The sequence below is a fragment of the Danio rerio genome, chromosome 11, assembly GCF_052040795.2.
Source record: "Danio rerio strain M-AB ecotype USA chromosome 11, GRCz13ab, whole genome shotgun sequence".
NCBI classification, from domain to species: domain Eukaryota; kingdom Metazoa; phylum Chordata; class Actinopteri; order Cypriniformes; family Danionidae; genus Danio; species Danio rerio.
The window spans coordinates 37,909,113-37,934,213 of NC_141031.1; the positions used below are offsets into that span (position 1 = coordinate 37,909,113).

General features: G+C 35.9%; 1 protein-coding gene and 1 long non-coding RNA gene across 2 annotated transcripts in view; one reads left to right on the forward strand and one right to left on the reverse strand.

Moving 5' to 3' along the window:
• gnai2a (guanine nucleotide binding protein (G protein), alpha inhibiting activity polypeptide 2a) overlaps positions 1–20,237 on the forward strand; it is a 128,375-nt gene extending 108,138 nt beyond the window's left edge. The window contains 5 exon segments of the mRNA NM_001001818.2: positions 6,916–7,044; positions 11,910–12,039; positions 12,577–12,730; positions 16,072–16,289; positions 19,270–20,237. Of these exon segments, the coding sequence (NP_001001818.1) occupies positions 6,916–7,044; positions 11,910–12,039; positions 12,577–12,730; positions 16,072–16,262 (604 nt within the window). The 3' untranslated portion in view covers positions 16,263–16,289; positions 19,270–20,237.
• On the reverse strand, positions 19,528–23,659 carry LOC147841846 (uncharacterized). The gene is made up of 2 exons (XR_015502848.1): positions 20,604–23,659; positions 19,528–20,286 (listed from the first exon to the last, which is right to left on the reverse strand). It is a non-coding gene; the product is annotated as an uncharacterized LOC147841846 (long non-coding RNA).
• Positions 23,660–25,101: the final 1,442 nt, after the last annotated feature.

The following is a 25,101-nucleotide window of genomic DNA, read 5'->3' on the forward strand; positions in this document are numbered from 1 at the left end:
TTGCTAAGGTGTTGCTAGGTGGTTGCTAGGGTGTCCTGAGTGGTTGCTAGGTGGTTGCTAAGGTGTTTCTAGGCGGTTGCTAGGGTGTTCTGAGTGGTTGCTAGGTGGTTGCTAAGGTGTTGCTAGGTGGTTGCTAAGGTGTCCTGAGTGGTTGCTAGGTGGTTGCTAAGGTGTTGCTAGGTGGTTGCTAAGGTGTTGCTAGGCGGTTGCTAGGGTGTCCTAAGTGGTTGCTAGGTGGTTGCTAAGGTGTTGCTAGGGGGTTGCTAGGGTGTCCTAAGTGGTTGCTAGGTAGTTGCTAAGGTGTTGCTAGGCGGTTGCTAGGGTGTTCTGAGTGGTTGCTAGGTGGTTGCTAAGGTGTTGCTAGGTGGTTGCTAAGGTGTCCTAAGTAGTTGCTAGATGGTTGCTAGGGTGTTCTGAGTGGTTACTAAGGCGTTGCTAGGTGGTTGCTAGGGTGTCTTGAGTGGTTGCTAGGTGGTTGCTAAGGTGTTGCTAGGTGGTTGCTAGGGTGTCCTGAGTGGTTGCTAGGTGGTTGCTAAGGCGTTGCTAGGCAGTTGCTAGGGTGTTCTGAGTGGTTGCTAGGTGGTTGCTAAGGTGTTGCTAGGCGGTTGCTAAGGTGTCCCAAGTGGTTGCTAGGTGGTTGCTAAGGTGTTGCTAGGTGGTTGCTAAGGTATTCTGAGTGGTTGCTAAGGCGTTGCTAGGCGGTTGCTAGGGTGTCCTGAGTGGTCGCTAGGCCCTTACTAAGGCATTACTAGGCCGTTGCTAGGTGGTTGCTAGGCGGTTGCTAGGGTAATTTGGGTGGTTGCTAGGCAGTTGCTAGGGTACCCTGGTTGGTTACTAGGCAAGCCTCACATACATGATTGATAAAACATTTATACTTAGTAAGCATTTCTAGCAAGTTACAGTACTGGGCTAGTCAATATTAGCATGTAGCTAGTCACTGCTAGCATGTGTAGCATATAGGAAGTTCCGTTTGCTAGCATGAGTCAAACGAGCCAATCTCCAAGTCTCTACGATGTTCTGATGCTGAGATATAGCTGTTGATGAATGGTTGCTAGGGTACTCTGTTTTGTTGCTATGGGCGAGGTTACAGAGTGAACTTGAATGTGGTTGGTTGTCTTAGTCGAATGAACCAACCCCCATGTCTCTATGACACTGCTATGCAAAGATATGCATCTTGGCCTATTTTAATGGAAGTCTATGGAATCAATTTGGGGGCGTGGCTTGTGAGCTTCATTATCATATTGAGATGCTCATTGGTTGTCTGAGTCAGATGAGCCATCCCCCAAGTCAATAGGACACTGCTATGCAAAGATATGCATGTAGGCCAGTTATTAACATGAGTCTAGTTTGAATTAGCATGTTACTAGCATGATTCTAGTACAAATTAGCATGTCATTAGCATGTTTCCAGTATGAGTTAACATGTCATTAGCATGATTAGCATATGAGTAGCATGTTGCTAGCATGATTGGCATGTCATTAGCATGTTAGAATTATAAGCATTTGATAGCACAGCTAATTACATTCTATAGGACAGTTGCTAGGGTGCAGTATGTGGTAGTTAGGGGTGTGGCTAGAAAGTTAAAAGGCCATCAGTGATTGGCTGCTGGCTAGACTGAGTTAAATGAGCTCAGCCATTAGTCTTTATGACAGTCAGATGCAGAGTTATGAGCTTACAAAGTTTGATCCCATGTTAAGTCAATGAGAGTCTTTTGTAATGGAAGTCTACGGGACAGTTGCTAGGGTGCAGTATGTGGTAGTTAGGGGTGTGGCTAGAAAGTTAAAAGCTCATCAGTTATTGGCAGTTTGGTAGACTGAGTTAAATGAGCTCAGCCATTAGTCTGTATGACAGTCTGATGCAAAGTTATGAGCTCACAAAGTTTGATCCCATGTTAAGTCAATGAGAGTCTTTTGAATGGAAGTCTACGGGACAGTTGCTAGGGTGCCATAAGTGGTTGCTAGGGAGTGGCTAGTAAGTCTAAAGGTCATCAGTGATTGGCTGCTGACTAGACTGAGTTGAATGGGGCCTGACTCTAGTCTGTAGGACAGTCTGATGCAGAGTTATGAGCTCACAAAGGTTGACTCAATGTTAAGTCAATGGCAGTCTTTTACAATGGAAGTCTATGGGACAGTTGCTAGGGTGCCAAAAGTGGTTGCTAGGGAGTGGCTAGTAAGTTTAAAGGTCATCAGTTATTGGCTGCTGGCTAGACTGAGTTAAATGAGCCCAGTTAGAAGTCTGTAGGACAGTCTAATGCAGAGTTATGAGGTCACAAAGTTTGACCCAATGTTAAGTCAATGGGAATTTTGGGAATTTTCCGGGTCGTTTTTCGGAAAACCGAAAGTCGGATCAGTCGGAAAAGATATAGCAACCCGAGTCAGACCAGTTTGAAGGTTTGACGAAAGTTTGAGGTATGAAGCTTGAAAGGGTTAGGAGGAGATAGACTTTAAAATTAGTCTCAGAAGAAAGAAGCAGAATAATAATAAGTTTAAGTGAGATAACAGTATGTTGGCTTTTCAAGCCACCATAATAAATGACAGAAATAAATATGAATAAAAATAATATCTTTAAAAACGATTTAATAGAATTTGATAATTTAAATAAAGCTTAAAATCAGCATTTCCTATGTTGTGAATTGTGTATTGTTGTTGTAATAACAATAAAAATATTAAAAATAAATAAATTAAATGCAGTACACATTCTATAAAATAATAAAATAATTAAGTTTTAATAATAGTTTCTCTTGTGAACATAATTTATTTTAAATAAGGCAAATTAATTGAGACGGTGCTCACTGCAGAGCCATTTGAGCAGAGTTGAGCTCCAGCGAGGGGGAGCATAAGCTCTCGCTCCTCCTTCTATAAGCTGTTTTAATGCGTACACCAACCCCACCCCTAACCCTACCCCCAGTGACATCACTCGTAGAAGAAGTGCAAGAAAGGAGGAGCGAAAGCTCAAGCTCCCCCTAACTTGAGCTCAGCTCTGCTCAAATGGCTCTGCAGTGAGCACCACTTGAATTAATTTAGTTTAGTAAACATTTCTTATGTTGTGAATGGTTTATCGTTGTTTTAATAATAACAATATTAATAATAAAAAATGAAATAATTATATGCAGTACACATACTATAAAACAATAAAATAATAATTTTATTTATAGTTTCTCTCTTGCACGTGCATAACTCAATGATTTTAATAAGGCAAAATAATTTAGTTTAGTAAGAACTTTAGTTGTGAATGGTGTGTTGTTGTAATAATAACAATAATAACCTTAAAGGAAATAAATACAGTACGCATAATATAAAATATTGAAATAGTTATAATTTTAATAATAGTTTCTCCGTCACGCGCATGCGCTCTCTTTTATAGATGTAATTACCGTTGGTATCAAATCTATTAGGAAAAAAATACCTGTCTGTTCGAATTTTATAATCGATAAAAATGAATTGGCTATAAATCAGTAAAAACAAGGTTTAGATAAAGGAATTAACGTTATGTTTTTAAGTTTAGTCAAATCCAGAATATTTGATTTGGTGTTTATGTTTAATATTTAATGTTCCCGATTGTTATTTTTAAAGTTTCATGTGTGATTGTGTCACTTTTGAAATGAAATGGTGTCAAAATTGAGGCTTTGTTCTCTGGGGTTGTTGAAAGTTCCTTTTTTTTTCTCAACTTATGTAGGCATGGTAAAAGGGTAATAACACTTTGGTGTTTGGTTGTTTTTGTGTGTTATTAAAAGGTAAATGTTAAATTAATTTAAGGGGTTTTATGCAAACAGTTGTAATACAGTTTTCAATTCTCTCTCTTTTCTCTCGCTCACAATTAAATTCTGTTCAGTTAAATTCATTGGCATTGAAAATAATAATAAAAGTAAATAGAATTGTACATTTCCTAAAGGAAATGTGAATGGGGTTTGCGTGGCAAATCGATGGGGTACAAAATGGTACTAAACTGGGCAATAGAACAACATGCTAATCGAGTTGCTAGCATCGTGTTAACATTATTAGCATGTAGCTAGCATGATGCTAATCGTGTTAGCATTATGCTAGCAACATGCTAATCGAGTTGCTAGCATCATGCTAACATGATTAGCATGTAGCTAGCATGATGCTAATCGTGTTAGCATCATGCTAGCAACATGCTAATCGAGTTGCTAGCATGATGCTAACATGATGCTAATCGTGTTAACATCATGCTAGCGACAGTGCTAGGGTGCCCTAAGTGGTTGCTAGGTGGCTGCTAGGGTGTCCTGAGTGGTTGCTAGGCGGTTGCTAGGGTGTCCTGAGTGGTTGCTAGGTGGTTGCTAAGGTGTTGCTAGGTGGTTGCAAATAAGAAATATAAACAGAATACCTACAATAAAACAACTAAATACATGCATGTATATACAGTATTTGCTTAGTTTGTGGCATTTATAAATATAATAAACTACTAAAGAGGCAGTGGGCACTTCACCAAGTAGAATTCTTAATTTATCATTGTTATGGAGTGACTTGAATCTGCTCTATCCCTTATCTCTTTCCAAACAGTCTGTACAGCACAAATTACTGCACCATAAAGGCATAAATCAGAGCAAAAGTAATGTGTGGAAGTGTAAAGCTTGATGAGTCTTCAAGAAAACACTCTTGTAAATCTCAAAACTAAACATTTAGTGCTAGGTAAGGGCTACAAAGGCAGCTCTAAGCCATGCTTTGTGAAGAGGGATTATCGGCACATTTCAATTTGATTTAGGCTGTGCTTGATTGTTTTAGGCTTGTGAATTGCAGCATCTGCTGGGATTCAGGCAATACTGAGACCGCTCTCAGGAAGGATAAATGTTAAACAACCTGGTAGAAACTACATTATGCAGCGTTGTAGCCTTATTCTCTTGTGGTGCAGTGTTGAAAATGTGGACTCTTGGCTTGTTATGAAATTGTACAGTTAGTAGTCTGAGTCGTAGTACAGCATTAGGTGGAGCAATAACATTCAGTGCTGCTGGCAGGAGTTCTTGCCTACGCAGCTCATCCAAGTGTTTCTGCCAGCGTTTGATTGGCAACTGAATGAGGATCTGCATCGTCACTGTCACAAGGCGGTTCGTCTGTTCCTCTGTTTAGAAATTTGATTAGACGATTGCACATGCTGTGTTTTGCATAAGAACATCGTTTAAAAGGCTTGTTTCACGCCAACACTGCCGACACAGTTTAGTCACAGAAGTCTACTGTACTTTGGATCGTACAGTATTTGTCTAAATTGTTGCTTAATTGTGCCATAATTTTTTACATCTTGTAATTGAATGTTTAATATAGTGAGGGTCGGGACTTATTTTTTTAAACGTGCTTAAATTTTAAAAGAAAAAGTTTGTTAATGTAAATTATGCTTATATATTTTAAAATAAGTGTCTGAGTTCAAATATAAATAACAATTATTTCTAATTATTAAGAAGGAAGTTTATTTTAAAAGTTTGATTAAACACTCTTTATATCATGAGTAGAAAACGACATGTTATATTAAAGTGCGTTAAATATTTTATTTTATTTATATTTGTTTTGTTTTTATTTTATTATTCATTTATTTATTTATTTATATTTGTTCTGTTTTTATTTTATTTTATTTGTATTTGTTCTTTTTTATTTATTCATATTTGTTTTTATTTATTTAATTATTTATTTGTTTAGATCTGTTCTGTTTTTATTTATTTATATTTGTTTTTTTTTTATTTATTTATTTATATTTGTTCTGTTTTTATTTTATTTATATTTGTTCTTTATTTATTTATATTTGTTTTTATTTATTTATTTATATTTGTTCTGTTTTTAATTTATTTATATTTGTGCTCTTTTTATTTTATTTATATTCGTTCTGTTTTTATTTAATTATGTTTGTTCAGTTCATATTTTATTTATATTTGTTCTGTTTTTATTTTATTTATATTTGTTGTTTTTTATTTATTTATATTTGTTTTAATTTTTTAATTTTTTTATTATTTATTTATTTAGATTTGTTCTGTTTTTATTTATTTATATTTGTTTTTGTTTATTTATTTATATTTGTTCTGTTTTTATGTTATTTATATTTGTTCTTTATTTATTTATATTTGTTTTTATTTATTTATTTATATTTGTTCTGTTTTTATTTTATTTATATTTGTGCTCTTTTTATTTTATTTATATTCATTCTGTTTTTATTTAATTATGTTTGCTTAGTTCTTATTTTATTTATATTTGTTCTGTTTTTATTTTAATTATGTTTGTTCTGGTTTTATTTTATTTACATTTGTTCTATTTTATTTATTTATTTTGATTTATATTTGTTCTGTTTTTATTTTATTTATATTTGTTCTGTTTTTATTTTATTTATATTTGTTCTGTTTTTATTTATTTATATTTGTTCTGTTTTTATTTTATTTATATTTGTTCTGTTTTTATTTATTTATATTTGTTCTGTTTTTATTTTATTTATATTTGTTCTGTTTTTATTTATTTATATTTGTTCTGTTTTTATTTTATTTATATTTGTTCTGTTTTCATTATATTTATTTTTGTTCTGTTTTTGTTTATATATTTGTTCAGTTTTTATTTTATTTATATTCATTCTGTTTTTGTTTATAATCGTTTTGTTTTTTTTCATTTATTTATTTACTTTATGTGTTGGTTTTATTTATTTATATTTGTTCTGTTTTTATTTTAATTATTTGTTCCATTTTCGTTTTATTTAGATTTGTTAATTTTGGTTTCAAGCATTGTCTTTTGTCCTTTTATATTTTAAAGACATTTTGAATTTTTACGTTTCAATTTAATATTTAACATACTGAACGTGTGTGTGTGCATAGTTATTAATATTAATAATAAAAATATTAATAATTATACTAAGCACAGTGGTTATAACAGATCCCAAACAGTTATTTTTAAAGCTAATGTTTTGTACCATCTTCTTTGTGTTTTGCAGCTATCTGAATGACATGGAGAGGATAGCCAAAGCCGATTACATCCCAACCCAGCAGGATGTCCTGAGGACCAGAGTGAAAACCACTGGCATCGTAGAGACACATTTCACCTTCAAAGACCTACACTTCAAGTGAGAAAGCCCCTGTCCTTATTTCACTGATTTGAACTGAGATTTTATTATTTGCACCCTCTTGTAGCTGTTTTTAACATGCATGTTCACAAACATTTACACTTCAAACATCTCATCTGCCCAATCTAACAGCCATTTTCCACCAACACCCTCGTTAACTCTCAGTGGAATGAATGAATTAATTCCATGCCATCCACATGTTTCTGGCTTTAGGTTTTGGGAGTAATTTATCTCAAACCTGTGTTTGTTTGCTCAGTTTATGGGATGCGTCAAGCCTGGAATGATTCTCTTTGAATGTGTCTGCTTTAATCTACAGAAGAAATGTCAGGCCAACCTTTCAAAAGATCAAACATGAGCCAGCTGTCCAATAAGCTCTATTACTTTATTTAATGTCTCGTAAATCATATCATGTACCGTGTGTGTGTGTGTGTGTGTGTGTAGAAAGGGAAATGCCACATGAGAGGAACATGATTGCAGAAATTCCTAGAAATGCCAGTGACGTCTTTTCCAGGTCTGTGCTGTTATAGTGTTTGACAGGCAGAAATGAATGACTCCTGCCATAGACAGGAAGTTTCATCTCCTCCATCCTCCCTCCCCATCTCATCCATCCTGCTTTCAAGCCCTCCATTACCATAGAAACAAAGCGCAGACTCAAATGTCAACAAATGCCAGTGACACACATGAATGTCCACACCTAAAGAAGAGAAAGGGGTGTTTCGCTAAGAACGCTGACTCTGCAAATGCAGTTTTCCCCATAAATTTCCAACCAGGAAACGCTGGAAAAATATGGTTTGTGGAAAGCTAGATGTGACCTGAAATCATTGTTTACTTGCTCTTAGGTTATTTCTAATTAGTTTGACTTTTTCCTTTCTTAAGGCTCATTCACAGCAAGAATGAGAACTATAGAGGTAACTATATTAGCATCCACACCAATGTACAAAAACTGTTTTATTATTGCAGAGTGTGCATTATGTAAATGATGTAAAGTGTGCACTGCAGATTTGTCATTCGCCACTTTAAGTGATGGGGATTGCTGAAGCAGGATGGATTTACAAAAACAGAGTAAAACATATAAAAAACAGAAAATATGTATTTATTTATTTATTTGTTTGTTTGTTTGTTTCGGTTTCCAATATATGTTATTAGCTTCATGTATTTCTTAAATTATTCATTTTATTTTAAATGATAATATCCTTAGAAAGCTTACCCTTTAGAGATATAAGTCTACTTTGGCTGTTATTTTTTTCCAGTGATAATGGCTAATAATTAGGGATGCACTGAAGTTAAAATATTATGCCAAAACAAAAGAAAAAAAAAATGTATGCACTTGCTCGAATTAAATTAAATTAAATTTATTCATTCTGTTTTTATTTTATTTATTTGTTCTGTTTTTATTTGTTTTCATTTATTTATTTATTTATTTATTTATTTATTTTATATTCATTCTGTTTTTATTTATTATTTATATTTGTTCTGTTTTTATTTTATTTACATTTGTTCTGTTTTTGTTTATTTATGTTTATGTTTTCATTTATTTATATTTGCCTGAAAGCCAAAGTCAAAATTACTTTTTAAATTTAACTTATTATTTAAGTTATATTGATTCAGAAAAATAGTGCTATTGAAAACAGAAGAAACAAGTATACCACATAGAAATGGCCTGTTGGACATTATTTGAGCAGACTTTTTTAAGCTTTTGTAATACATGCATAGATAATAGAGCTGTAAACCTACACTGGTCTCACGGTTAAGTTCGGTTATAATTATCATGCCATTGATTCGGTTCAGTTTGATATCTCAGTGCATCACGGTGCATTGACGATGCTTTCCATACACAGTTTGATAGTTTACTTCACAGCACCACAATTCTTGTATTAACATTTATAAATATATTTACATTTCTATATTATTTGTAATACAATTTTGTCCTGTAATACAGTCAGATATATGAAATGTACCTTTAATAACTCAAGGACAAGCACAGAACAATATGAGCATTTATAGCAAATAAACAAATGTAAATATCCCGCTCACTTTCTGAGCCTTGTCGAGGGAGTTCTTACACCCTTATGATTGGTCACGCGTTCAACAGAAAGGGCTGCGATTGACTCTCATGCACTGGCCCGTTTACCGATGAGTGACACTGATAAATGGCAGCGGCAATCAGAGCTGACCATGATGGACGCAGTGGAGAAATGCTGCTCTGCTTACATGGTCATGTCTGACTTTAAGTATCGCTGTAAAAGCCAAGAAGAGAGGAAACGTCCCACCAGCAGGTGAAAGGGCCACAGTAAATGATTTAGAAGTGGAATTTACTTTCATTTTCTCTATAACAGTGAAAAAGGGCTTCTGCTGTAAGTGTTTTAATTACTCGGGCTCACCTCTCTCACCATAGTAAGCTACCGCAATATAGTGCATGTGAGACAGGCCTCAAAATAAACTTTTTTCTTGGTAGCACTGGTGCTCCCAACTTCAAAAATTTAGAAGCACCAGAAAAAAATTTAGGATTACCCCCCAAAAATGAATGCGGACCACTGCTAAGTGTATATTAACGGATTATTAGTATTTAAAAACAAAATGAATCAGGACTAGCAAAAACCAGAAATGACTAACTAACTAATCCTGAGATGACTTACTGATGTTTGCGCAATAATTCCTAAATTAATGTCTACTTATTTAAAAAAAATTATATTTAATTCAAATATAAAGGATTATGATGATGACAATAATAACAATGAATTACATTTCTTATTATCATGCTGCCTTAAATGTGCTTGAATGTAAGTTATCTACTGTAAAATATATGCATTTCAATTTAAACATTACATTACAACATTCTATTTTAGCTACAAAACATAAACAAAAGATTAAAATAAATCATTCGATTCAACGCTGAAAGCTGCAAAGCAGTCATCAGTAAGTAGATAGAAAAATTATATGCATCTCAAGAAAGAACGAATAAATGAAGGAATGAAAAATCTCACTTCTACCACTCTTTGAATGTTTTGGTTTTAGTTTGTGCTGATTTACATTTTTCTAAGTTTGTGAAAAAAGCAGGCGGGTTAAAGCCTGCCCAAGCAGGGCGGAGCAAGATTCTCACAGTGACCACCGCAGTTTCAGTTTAAACTTAGTAAAGGCGAGCTTCTTTACTGATAACGTATACAGTGTTAGATTTTACATTTATCGGCCATTTGCGATGAACACGCATTGAATGCAACGCATGGAGACTCGGGCCATTATAGAGCTGATCCACTTCGAGTCCTTCAGCCCTCTATCCGAAAACACTCGATCTCGACTGGTGGATCAACATTTGTCACATGATCTCTTTCATCTGCACCATAATTTGTAACTTTAGGTGGGTTTGCAAACCTGTGAACTTTTCATTGCGTCTTCCACAAACTTCAGCCGTTTGCATTTCCCGTGGTCACAAAAGCTCCCTGTCATCTTACAGCTCAAAGCCTTGAGGGATTGACAGCTAATACAACCCAAAATAGTGGCGTTGAACACCTATTTATTTATTTTGTATTTTTTTTACACTACAACCATTACATGCAGTCGCATAAATGCTCCCAAAATATATTATGAGGTCACATAAATTAAATTTCTGGCCCATATGCGATTTAAAATGGATGCAATTTCGAGCCCTGTGAGATAAGTGAAGTCAGTACATAATAACCGGTTATGATCTATAACTGAACCCATACTGAATTGTCTGCATCACAGTGCACAGAAGAAACAATACATTTTGACACCCCTAATAGATAAGTTTACGCGTAGATGAATGACGTTCATCGAGCAGAATATTGGGCTATATTAAAGTTGGCACCCCTGCTCTGGAGGCCTATAACTGGAGGGAGAGTGAAACCAGCGTGCTGAACACTGCTGTTCATGGCGACGCAGCATAACCTTTTTTTTCATCTTATATTTTAGGCTGTTTTTCTCTAATGGCTGAAAACCTAAAATGGCATTTTCTGCCAAATATTCAGTGTGTCTCTATTAACAATCCTTTGTTCTGCATGTCAGGCCAGTAGTCGCTTTAGTAGTAGTCAGCCATTGTTGTTTTAATTGTCAAATACTTGCACATGCATATAGATCAATGGTCTCAAACTCAATTACTGGAGGGCCACAGCTCTGCACCAGTTTAATAGTCTCTAATAGTCTTGATTTGTTGGATCAGCTTTGTTTGATTATGGTTATAAGGTTTTACACAGAAAAAACACTAACAGTTTTCCAAAACATGCACATTTTAATGCCATTGTTATTTGTTGCTAACTAACCAGATTGTAGCTTAGTTGTCTAAACATTCCCTAAGATGGTATTTTATATTAGGTTGAAGGTCCCACTTTATATTAAGTGTCCTTAACTACTATGTAGTTGCATCAAAAAAATAAATACAATGTACTTACTGTGTTCATAATGTATTTGAGAACACTTGTGGTGGTCTTGAGTTGGGATAGGGGTTGGGTTATGCACAGGTTTGGTGGTATGGGTAGGTTTAAGGGGGGGTTAAGGTGTAGGGAATGGTCAGCAGTGTATTTACAAATGTAATTACAGAAGTTAATTACCAATGTAATAACATACAGGTATTAAATCAAGCATAAGTACACAATAAATACATGTGTTTACACAATAAGTACATTGTAACAAACTATTAGTTCCTGTGTAAGTACATATTAATTAAGGACACTTAATATAAAGTGGGACCAGGTTGAATTATTTTTCCTATTATATCAAACTAAAGAAATAAAATTTTCTCTTATTTGGGGTATTTCAAGGTGTAATTGATATTTTCAGTTGTACTTGATACACCTATAGGTGTGTTCGTTATAATGCTGAACATTTACACGTTTACTGTCTTTCTATAGGATGTTTGATGTCGGCGGTCAGCGTTCAGAGAGAAAGAAGTGGATCCACTGTTTTGAAGGAGTGACAGCCATTATCTTCTGTGTGGCCATGAGTGCATATGACTTGGTACTGGCTGAGGATGAGGAAATGGTGAGAGACTCTTATAGCCGTCTCTACTGAGTGGTACGGTATGGTTTGGTGCGCTTTTATGACCAGTTCCACTGTCAAAAGGTACCAAAAAGTGAATTGTACTGTATCCCAACCAGCTCAAACAAACCTTGTTGTCATCTTGATAAGCAGCCACAAAGCTGAGTAGATGAACAGAATCTGCTGTGTGTCCTGTTATGTTTATGAGGCCATCTGAAGTGCAAGAGATTTCACTTTTAAGAAGTGCTTCTCATAAGATATGTGAACTTCAAGCGAGAATGACGTCCTCTGCAACTTTCTGTTGTACTTCACGCCTACCAAAACTGTACCATTAATACCAATTGGCAGTGGAGACACACATCTGGTAAAAGTGACTCTTACCAAACCGCACCATACCACACCTTATGTGTACCACTCAGTTTAGCTCATAATTCTGTTTAAATATATTTTATAAAGCTGATTTTTTGACATCATTACTCCGGTCTTCAGTGTCACATAATCCTTCAGAAATTATTCTAACATCTCTTCATTTCATTACAGAATCGAATGCACGAGAGCATGAAGCTCTTCGACAGCATCTGCAACAACAAGTGGTTCACAGAGACCTCCATCATCCTCTTCCTCAACAAGAAGGATCTGTTTGAGCAGAAAATCACACGCAGCTCCTTGATCATCTGCTTTCCCGAGTATCCAGGTACTATAAAACAGCCAGCTACCCAATAAACCAGCTAATTCAAGTGCGCAAATGCTTCAAGAGTGCTTTGAAGTGCTCCAGCTCAATAAATCTTTACCTGTGCATTAAAGACAAAAAGAAATCAATGTTGTCCTTTTTAGTGTCTAAATAATTGTACCTGGGGTTTTGTGTAGTTAAATCCATTATGGATAGTATTACGTATATTATAGTATTAGGATTATGAGTTGGATTTCGGGCCAACACAGTGGCTCAGTGGTTAGCACTGTCGCCTCACAGCAAGAAGGTCGCTGGTTTGAGTCCCGGCTGGGTCAGTTGACATTTCTGTGTGGAGTTTGCATGTTGTCCCCGTGTTCGCGTGGGTTTCCTTTCCTCTGGGTGCTCCGGTTTCCCCCACAGTCCGAAGACATGCGATATACGCGAATTGATCGTAGTGTATGTGTGTGTATGAATGGGTTGCAGCTGGAAGGGCATCCACTGTGTAAAACATATGCTGGATAAGTTGGTGGTTAAGTTGGCGGTTCATTCTGCTGTGGCAACCCCTGATTAATAAAGGGACTAAGTCGAAAGAGAATGAATGAATAAGTTGGATTTTAAAAAATGCTAATTAATGTAGTTCATAAACCTAGGCCATCCAAGATGGTGAACATGATTTTTTTAGTGCATTAAATAATAAATAACATTAAACATATGGTATATAATAATTCTAAAAAAAAAAAGTATAAAGAAGTGAAACAGTTGAAATGAGACCCTGAAATCTGCTTTCTGAGATATATCCATCATAGGGGTTACAGTAAAACAACACTAAAAAGGGCTGAACAATATATCACTTCCGCATTGATATCGCAATGTGAACATTGGCAATAGTCACATCGTAAATATTTGCAATGTTGAGTGTGGATTGTAATTGATCGTTTTGCTAGTGTTTTTTTTTAAGCCTGTGACTGTTTGAGGGTTTTAAAATCATATAGGCCTTAGTTGCTTGTTTTTTTATGTTTTATTTATTTGCACTCCTCTACAGAACCATCCCAATCAATCTAAAGTGGTAAATTCTTTCTAAATGGTGTAACACATCAAAGGCAATTGTATTCATATTGCAATATAAATTGCAGAATAGAATATATCGCAGTGTTAGATTTTTCCAATATCATGCAGCCCTGCTTAATATAATATTAATTACATTGCCTACTTTTCATAATCCATTCCAGTGCTGATGAGTGATGAAAGCTGTCTTTGATGTGTGCATATCTTAGATGCGATAAACAGACTAGACCCAACAAGTTTTTCCAACTAGTTTCAAGGGTTGATTTTATGACATCTAACACAGAACAACATCTTCTCTGATATCAATCAATGTCATTTTAACAGCCAAGTGAAGATCAGTTTTAAAATGCTGTTTTTGGATTTAGTTTTTCCATTTTTAAACTTTTAACACTCAATGTAACTGCTTGGTTGTCTCTTTGTCCATTGATTATAATAAAAAAAACACTAAATTTACTTAGATTAGTGTAAGGCTGCACAATATATCGTTTCAGCATCGATATCGCAATGTGTGATTCTGCAGTAGTCACATCAGGATCAGCAGTGTCAAGTTGGGATTATAGTTGATGAGCACCACAGGTCAGAACCTGTGATTTTTGGGGTCATTGCAAAGTTTAACCCTAAAATATATTGAAAATGTTTCGTTTGTGTGTGTTTTTATTTCCTATGACTGTGTAAGATTTAAGAAAACTTAATCCAAGCGGTTATAAAAGTATATCAACCTAAATAATTGTATTTAATTATTTATACAGTGAAGAGTCTCCAATAATGCAGTGTTATTTTAATTATTATTGTTATTATTCATTCATTCATTCATTTTCTTGTCTGTTTAGTCCCTTTATTAATCTGGGGTTGCCACAGCGGAATGAACCGCCAACTTATCCAGCACATTTTTACGCAGCGGATGCCCTTCCAGCCCCAAACCATCACTGGGAAACATCCGCAAACACTCATTCACACACACTCATACACTACGGACAATTTAGCTTACCTAATTCACCTGTACCACATGTCCTTGGACTGTGGGGGAAACCGGAGCACCAGGAGGAAACCCACGCGAACGCAGGGAGAACATGCAAACTCCACACAGCGCCACTGCTTCGCCTATTATTATTATTATTATTAATATTATTATTATTATTATTATTGACTTTCTGTACCTTGATACTGTTAGATTCCACAGAAAACCATGAAATAATTTTGTATCTATTGAATTGTATTGCATTTTATGCAGATACTACTCTATCAAGTAAGCCTAATCTATATAAAATCAGGAATTTATTCCAAATAGTTATAAGTCATCTTGTGAAATTATATATTAATATCGCAGACCCCTGCGTAAGAAACAGGTGTGACTCTCGATATTTTGACAAATACACACCTACGTTACACAGAGCCCAACATGGAAGTTTGTGATTGGGTCAGCCCAATGTCAATAAAGAAAAGAACCAATGGGCTGCAGATTATGTCACATGCGCCACTCTGTCCGGAAAAGAAACATCTTACTTTCAGAGCGTGACAGCTCACAGGAGCGTCAATCACTTAGGCAGAAAAACATGACAGTCTGCTAAGTGTTTTATGGGCTGATCAGATCATAAGAAGATGATCAGCCCGGCCCAAAAAGTACGTTGGCCCAGCAGGAAACTGCCCGGTCTGCCCCTGGCCACAACAGAAAAAAAACAAAAACTGCGTTAATTGCGTTCATTTTTTTTACGCTTTAATTATTTCAAATTAATTGCATACGTTAACGTGTTAAGTTTGACAACACTAATATATATATATATATATATATATATATATATATATATATATATATATATATATATATATATATTCCACAAACTAAATATCGCAATGTCAGTTTTTGACCAATATCGTGCAGCCTTAAATTGAACAGAATTTAACAGGACAAAATGAAAGATTTTGTTATAAAAATTTCCAAAAACTGCTAGAACAGTGTTTTATACTCAATGTGTTTACATCATCTCAAATATTTTGAAGAATGTTTGAAATCCAGAGAGTGAGTGAGACGGAGCATGTGCTGTTTCACCTTGCTAACGATGTCACACACCCTCGAATTTTAGTTTCGTTGTACAGAAAACAGGGAAACACCAAAAGCACTCAAACATGCCTTTGTTTGTTGTGAACACATGCCCTCTAGTGGTGAAAATCACATACTGTGCCTTTATCCAAATCAAAAATTAGTGGAAGTTAAAGGGTTGCAGCTCCCTGTCACTTATTTTCTTTTTTGATTCTGCTCTACAGTTTTCTCATTGTGCTTTGTGTTTCCTTTTCTCAACAAGGCGAAGACAACTACGAAGAGGCCTCCGAGTACATCCGCACCAAGTTTGAAGACCTGAACAAGAAGAAAGAAACCAAGGAGATTTACCCTCACTTCACCTGTGCGACGGACACCAAGAACGTGCAGTTTGTGTTCGACGCCGTGACCGACGTCATCATCAAAAACAACCTGAAGGACTGTGGGCTCTTCTAGACCACACGAGCGAAAGGATGAGATGAGGTAACTAGTGATGCTGAAATATGATGCACGAATTGACCAATTTCAGTGTTGGAAGAGAGAAATAAATAAGCATGGATGAGTCACATTATAGTGTATAAGTTTGTTGCCGTTTAAGTATCGGATCACATCGAACGTGCTTTTACGTTTCTAAAAATGCAAGGTGCACCGCAATGCCTTTTTGTTGACAATACCTTTTTGTTTGCACTTTTTATGTTGCCAGCCAATGACTGAATCAGCTGTGTATTACGCACGAGTGTTGCTAATGATGTTGGTATAATTTTATTATTTAATATTATTGTGATATTCAAGATTTGCAAACAGCCCCGAATAACTCAAAACAGTTAACACTAGTCTCTCCTCTATCATCAAAAGTCTCTGTAGTCGTCTTGATAACACAAACACTGCTGTCACCTCTATGGAAACCCCGCCTCTGCTTTCATTTGATTGGAGAATAAAAAAGACTCAACTGACACGATGTGTTTTTTCAGTTCAGTATTGACTGTTTTTCATCTGCAAGCACGCCACGGCTTGCAGGCGGTTAAAACGCGAGTCAGATTGCTGGATTTTAGCCCTGATTTTGACTCTACGACAGGTTTTGAGAAATGGCAGACAAATGCCTGAAATCACAGGCAAATTGGTGCTCGTTCAAGTTAGTGACAATCACATGGTATGAACTATCAAGGACGCGATATGAGAGGATCGCCGATTTATCGCAGACGCCTGTGAGACATTTGGCATGCTAAATATCTAGAGCTGTCTGCGATTCAATTCATGCTGTGTGAAATGTGTTCTGATTTAAAATAACATCGGCGATCACCTACAGCCAATGAGAGAGCAGCATTCATTAGCATAGGTACCTTCAGGCCAGTGGGAGGCTGGGGGAGTAGTTATAAGCGCTCATTTTCAGTTTATTTGAACCAAGAAAATGAGGGAATACTAGTGGACATTTGACAGGAGCACTTTGTCAGACGTGTCATCTGAATAATATCATTATCAGTTGAAAAAGTAAAAAAAAAGTTGAGAGATTGCTGATTCTTTTCAAAAGCTAGGTGAGCAACACAAGTTCCTAAAGCTAAAGCCTTTTTCCATTATGTAGTTAATAACGAAAGATATATCACATGACCTCGTGTTGTTTCCATGTCACGTTTGTTTGGTTGTGAGATGTAGTTTGGACAAAGTTGTCTGTGATTCTTCCTATTTTAAAGTCATGCAGTGTGAACTCTCCTGTCGCTGATCCATCCTACAGTGTAAACACAGCACTGACAGACCGCTAAGATAGTCATGCAGTGTGAAAACATCCATGACATGACTACTTTGAAAATCATGCAGTCTGAACTTGGCATATACAGCGCGCAAAACGCTTGTGGCCATTAGTAAATCATTTAAAAAGAGCACCTCTCAATGCAAAAAGCATTCGGTGTGATCAGCCCCTAAGTTAAATTGTCATATCTGAAGCTTTAAAAGTAATGCAATTATTTCTTACTTTTTTTCCTGTTTAATGTATGCAAAATGTTTAATTTCACTATTTATGTTACATGCAATTATTAGATCCTTTCCTGGACTACTTTGGCATGTGGTCATACATTCGTCATCGCCAGCTCCACAAAGCAATAGAAACATTTCAATCAATCATTCATTCATTCATTAATATATTTTTAAGTGCTTTTACAACTTTTAAATGCCATACAACAACTCCATTTTATTAATAACCTTCCTTTGATTTTGATTTTGAAATAATTTTCCTTTAAAAATACATTAACTTTGTTTTTGTGATGGTTTAAATATTCTATTTTATTATTATGATTATTGTTATTATTATTTTTTTTAAAAAGCCTTTCTTGTCTTCAGTCATAAACAACAAAATCTAATGAAATGGAACATTTTATAATGGGTTCATATAAAAGTAAATCACTTTTGAAGCCTATTAAATTATAGCTTTTTAATAAAACTATGAAAGTAAATGGTTGTAATTACTAATATCATCCCCAATACAAAATGTGTTTTTTAACATAATTAATTGCAGAATAAAATTGCTTTTTTTTTTATTGAGTGCACTTAAACAGGGTCCGCAGGGTCTTAAAAAGTATTAAAAGTTGATCAATCAATTATGAGAAAATGAATGCCCTTAAAGGGTATTAAAAAGTCTTAATTGCATTTTTACGAGGTCTAAAATTTTGTTCAAGCGTTTTCCAAAGTGTTTGACTCCAAAAAAGCATAAATGTATTTATTTTCCTCCTAATATTAATAACGGTATGCTCCATCCATATGACTGGTTTGGACCGGGGAGCTTCCGGCCAAACTCCTTTATCCGGGTGATGTCATGTAATTTGCGACAAACGCAGGAAGGCGATGTGATGCTCTCCACATGTAACAAAACAGACGGCAAAATGGGAAAATGTGAGTTTGCGTACTCTTGGTTGGAGAAAGACAAGTTTAAACAGTGGCTGAAACCTGTCACTGAAAACAACCATGTAATTTATTCTTTCAAGATTTGTTTCTTCGGAGCTTATCTGAGTTCTGTTGCATGGTTTTGCTCCATTGATTTATTTAACTACAACTGTTACTCAACAACGAGGTTAGAAGGAGGCGATAAGCTCTTAAAATAGTCTAAGAAAGTCTTTAAAAAGTCTTAAAGTTATTGAAATTATCTTTAGGATTCCTGTATATACCCTGTAATAATTCCATTCATGAATGATTAAATAGGCTTACCAAGCACAGAACGCATAAACATGGCATGACTGAAGTGATGAATTGCAGAGATTGTGCAAATATTTTAATTGTATGTTTATTTTGTTACTGAGAGTAAAATGCACTGCACGTATTTACACCAGACTAAGTGTGTTGTGCATGTCTGATGTTTATCGCATTTCAATAGTTGCTTTGGAATACAATAAAAATACATTCATAAAGTATGATACACAACAACCACAGCGTCTTTGCTTGCTAAGCCTTTTATACTGTATTTGTCTTCCTCTTTCAGATTACTTGAACAGTTTTGATGAGCAGAGGAAGTAGAGACTCCTGCTTCCACACGACAACTGAGAGCTCCGAGGAGCACAACACAATTTCAACTATTTCAGCCTCTGTCCAGACACCGTTCCTCCATTGAGTTCCACATTTAATACCTGTATTATTAATTCCTTGGGTAATGACCACAAATCACCAACTGTGTCCATTCTCCACATTTTTTCCTCTCCTTTTTTTGTTCGAGTAATATCAGAGGCGAAAAAAATGTTTGTTTTTTTATACGATGCTTCATTTTACTCTAGGGAATCTGATGTGCAAATTTTATTCAAGTTTTAATTGCGTAATGCTTATTTTTTTAAAGAAGCTGCAGGCATTGGATATAGAGTATGATCGGAAAAAAGGAACATGCTTTTTTATGATGTTTACATGACGTCCTCGTTGATAGCAAAACGGAAAGCCGTCCTGCATGATAAGATAGCAAATATATCAATACAAGTAATCAGTTCACATCAGCATAACATTCCTTTTAAAATTAAATACAAAAAAATACAAAAAGAACAAAAAAAATATGAAAAAGCACAAAAAAAGCTTCACAAATGGGGAATAAACTGCTAAAACGTAACTGATATTTAAAGTATGTACGTAACAGTATCTAACAATCTTTTTATTTTCTTCTCTTCTATCTTCCCGATTCCTCTTTCTAGCATTCTGTTTGTGCCTTGACTTCCGTTTACAATGGACTTTGCTTTCTCCCCGAGTTGTCCTACTGTACGTAAACGTTTCTCCTCCAGAATTTTCACACCATGTAAGAAATAAATAGTGATTAATAATGGAAATCTAATTAAGAAAAAGGGTAGTTTTTTTTTTTTGTTTGTTTGTTTGTTTGTTTTCTTTCTGTTTTTGGTAAAGATTCTTCAAAAATTCTTTTAAAAGTCCTATATAATGATTTAATTTAAATAAAAGTTCATTCACTAGATGAAACCGTGCCACTTGTGTTTTATTTTATTTTATTTTTCATGTCTACAAAGTCCTTACCACTGGTGGAGGAATTCAAGTCTCTTGGGGTTTTGTTCATGAGTGAGAGAAGGATGGAACATGAGATTGACAGGCGGATTGGTGCAGCGGTCAATGTATTGGTCAGTTGTGGTAAAGAAGGAGCTGAGCTGAAAGATGAAGTTTTCGATATACCCTTCAATCTACATTCCTACTCTCACCTATGGTCATGAGCTTTGGGTCATGACTGAAAGGACAAGATCTCGGATAGTGGCCAAAATCAGTTTTCGTCGCAGGGTGGCGGGACGCACCCTTACCCTGCATTCACACAGGTCTTCAGCGTCAATGCTTGACTGAGGGCTACTGTCTGAGCTGTCTGATTGGCTGACGCTTCCATTGGCACTTAAAAAGTTGAGAAACTCCCAACTTCTGCAGTGAGCATTGCCACTGAAGCGGGATCCACAATGCTGTTCAGCAATGCCTGACGTCACCCCTTCGAATGAATGGAAAGCGTTGACGCCCCATGTCAAGGAGTGAGGAGGAGCTCTGTCACCCGGGAGGAGCTCGGAGTAGAGTCGCTACTCCTCCACATCGAGAGAAGTCAGCTGAGATGGCTCGGGCATCTGTTTCTGGTTGCCTCCTGGATGTGTACCTAGGGAGGTGTTCTAGGCATGTCCCACCAGTAGGAGGCATCAGGGAAGACCTAGGACATGCTGGAGGGACTATGTCTCTCGGCTGGCATAGGAACGCCTTGGGATCCCCCCCGGAGGAGCTGGAGGAATTGTCTGGGGAAAGGGATGTTAGGCGGCGCAGTGGCTCAGTGTTTAGCACTGTCACCCCCACAGCAAAAAGGTTGCTGGCTGGCTGGATCAATTGGCATTTCTGTGTGGAGTTTGCAGATTCTCCTTGTTTGTGCGTGGGTTTCCTGGGTGCTCCGCTTTCCCCCACAGTCCAAAGACATGTGCTATAGATTAATTGAATAAGCTAAATTAGCCGTAGTGTATGAGTGTGAATGTGAGTGTATGGGTGTTTTCCAGTACTGGGTTGCATCCTGATGGGCATCTGCTGCATAAAACATATGCTGGCTAAGTTGGCGGTTCATTCTGCTGTGGTGACCCCTGATAAATAAAGGGAGTAGACTGAAGGAAAATGAATATCTACATTTTAAAGGTTATCAAGTTCACATCGTTGGCTGAATAATTAATTTAAAATCCAATCTGCAGAAATTAAACACACATTTACAGATCTGCTGTAGGGCATCCACTGGAATATTTTTCTAATTTTAGAATAATGTGCTGTAGCTGATTTTGCCCATCCATTACCGGGAGACATCTGTAAGAACATTAACGTACTTAATTATTAAAGATCATTAAGATTCATCTCTTTTCTGAGATCAGATTGCAGGATGATGAGGTAGAATGAAATGAGTAACTTCATCCTGTTAGAGTGGAAAGACATCAGAAAATCAGCTCAGGTTAATTAAACAGCATGTTCAGGACATATGCTTCTCAAAATGATAAGTGATTTCTTTTTGAAATTGTCTCTCTCGCACATACTGTGATTTGACCTGAGTTCTGAGCTTCAAAACATCTGAACGATGAAAAAAACAGGATTTACTGTAGTAGCTTAGCTAAATAAGTGTTTTGAGAGTCTCGCCATTAACTCTTTTTAATTGTTGGCTTTGGTCAGGCTGACATCTAGTGGCTGCTTTGAGAAATTACTCCATTCACTACATTAACCTAGTGGTGTACCCAAAACTATTATTTATTCATTTTCTTGTCGGCTTAGTCCCTTTATTAATCCGGGGTTGCCACAGTGGAATGAACCGCCAACTTATCCAGCACGTTTTTTTTTTATGGAGCGGATGCCCTTCTAGCCGCAACCCATCCCCGGGAAACATCCACACACACACACTCATACACTACGGACAATTTAGCCTACCCAATTCACCTGTACTGCATGTCTTTGGACTGTGGGGTAAACCGGAGCACTCAGAAAAAAACATGTGAACGCAGGGAGAGCATGCAAACTCCACATAGAAACGCCAACTGACCCAGCCGAGGCTCGAACCAGCGAACTTCTTGTTGTGAGGCGACAGCACTACCTACTGCACCACTGCATCACCCCCAAAACTATCATTTACCATTCAATTACCTGTTTTTTATTCTGTTAAATGCTCTGTATATATTGTAGAAAGCTGAAAATCAGTAACCATTGACTTCCACGGTGTTTGTTTTACCAACTATGGAAGTCAATGGTTACTGGTTTTCAGCTTTCTATAAAATAAGATCTGTCAGGTGACATCCCATGTCCCAAAAGCAAGTTCTAAAACTTTGACCACTGCCTCTTAGAGCTCCCTTGGTAGTGTAATTTTTCCATCAAATTTTCAGTTTTTATTAATCAATATGGTATCGTTTGCGACTCATAAGTCTGAATTTGAGAGATGAACAAATGTATTACGTTTTTAATGTTCTCTACTTATACTTTTTTTTTTTTTTGAAACCACACTACCTGACACAAGTCTTGTTGTGGATCCCAGTTCTAAGAGCAACAAATAACTTGACTTCTAGTTGATCATTTGGAAAAGTGGCAGATGGTCGATTTTCCTGATGAATCATCTGTTGAACTGCATCCCGATCATTACAAATACTGCAGAAGACCTACTGGAACACACATGGACCCAAGACTCTCACAGAAATCTGTCAAGTTTGGTGAAGGAAAAATCATAGTTTGGGGTTACATTCAGTTTGGGGGTGTGCGAGAGATCTGAAGAGTGGATGGCAACATCACTGAGGTATTAAGATGTTTGTGCTGCCATTACATTACCATCCACAGAAGAAGACAAATTCTTCAGCAGGATAGCGCTCCTTCTCATACTTCAGCCTCCACATCAAAGTTCCTGAAAGCAAAGAAGGTCAAGGTGCTCCAGGATTGGTCAGCTCAGTCACCAGACATGAACATTATTGAGCGTGTCTGGGATAAGATAAAGGAGGAGGCATTAAAGATGAATCCAAAGAATCTTGATGAACTCTGGGAGTCCTGCAAGAACTTTGTTTGCCATTCCAGATGACTTTGGATGCAGTCCTCCGACCTCCATACTCGTATGATAAACTTAAGCTTCAAGAACACTTGCGTTTTATAAATGACTATGGCCCTAGTAACCATTTATTCTTTATGTGAGGATTTGATCCTAGAGCTTAAGGTGTGCAATTTCTTTCATCAATAATATATGGATAAAGATTTTTTTTATGGTTTATAGCGAACTCACTTTGTTATGATTGTGTTGATATATATATTCTAGGCCTATAGGTTGGTAATAGCTTTTGTTGTTTTTTTTTATATTTTTGTTATTATACTTTTTTATATATGTTTGTTGTTAGTCATTGAATATAAACATCTACCTTTTTTTCTAGTAGGTCTACCTGCTTATTCACACAGTCACACCATTTGTAGCTACTTGTACCTGTTACCACATGACCGCCACAGATGTTTTTCTGACTCGCCATTTTGTTGTTCATAATTAGGAAATGCATAATTTCGAGTTCGGGGTTGTGTAAAACTTCACTCGAGTTATTTTGTGTAACCGCAGATAGCCTGTTCTGATGACAGCATCCTCTTACTTTTCAGTCACTAGATGGAGACAGATCCTCTGAGGTGTTTCAAGATCATCAGCACAGCACGATTTTCACTTTTGTTCGTTATTTCAACATGCGTTTCATAATAATCAATTAGTTCTAATAGAAAGTCATTCATCAGTGTAAATCTGCATCTTGCCAAATACCTCAACAATTGCTTATATTGAAATGCACTGCGGAATTTCTGATAGCATATTTAAAGATACAGTACACGCTCAACAAAACAAAAATCCTCAAATTGTGTAAAAAAGTTCGACTTTCTTTTTCGGCTCAAAACAAAAGAAGATATTTAGAAAATGCTAAAAACTGGTAGCCAATATTTTCCATATATATATACACACCTTGCTATATGGATTTCAGTATTTCCAAAATATCTTGTTTTGAAGACAAAAAAGAAAAAGAAAAAAAAGAAACCCATAAAGGTCTGGGATTTTAATTTTGGGGTAAACTATCTCATAAACCCTTTTACTGCCTGCTCTACCAAATGGTTGACCATATTTTGACTGTTTTAAAAGATGAAAGTAATTTTAAGAATGACTGCTTTAAGTAATAATTAACACACAAAGCATTGTTGGTTTATAAAGAAATCAAACAAACATAATACTGTTGGATTATTACATTTAATTTTTATTTTATTGTTTGTAAAAACAAACAAACAGGAAAACATAAGGTTGATTTAGACAGAAAAAATAAAGGTGATTTTGTATATAAAATGTTTTATTTTGCTTATGTTTTTAAATAAATAAGTTTTACACTTCATATTTTCAGATTTTGTATAGTAATTCCAGTACTTTTACTATAAATCGACCATTTGGATTGATATTTTAGAAATTATGGGTTGTGTTGGGAAAAAAGCGACATAGTCAAGAACTATAGCAACATTAGGAATTAAGAAATGCTATTTAAATGTTTTTTTCTTGCTCAGGTAGTTATTAATAATGAGCTGCTAACGTGTGTATTATAACATAATCAGATCAAAAATCAGTCTGTTAGGTTGTTGAAAAGATTCCCAAGGTCTCTTTTTACACATGCTACGGGCTGTGTGTTCAATTTATGCATTTGCAGCTTCAGGGACGGTTGACAAAAGCAAAATAACTTTTAGTTTTTTAAAATCTGGAAATGTATGTATTTTGTTGCACTGATATTCAGGATATTTTCTAAAACGTGTATTAATAAATTCTAAAATAATATAATATTTAATGTAGAAAAGTTAATAA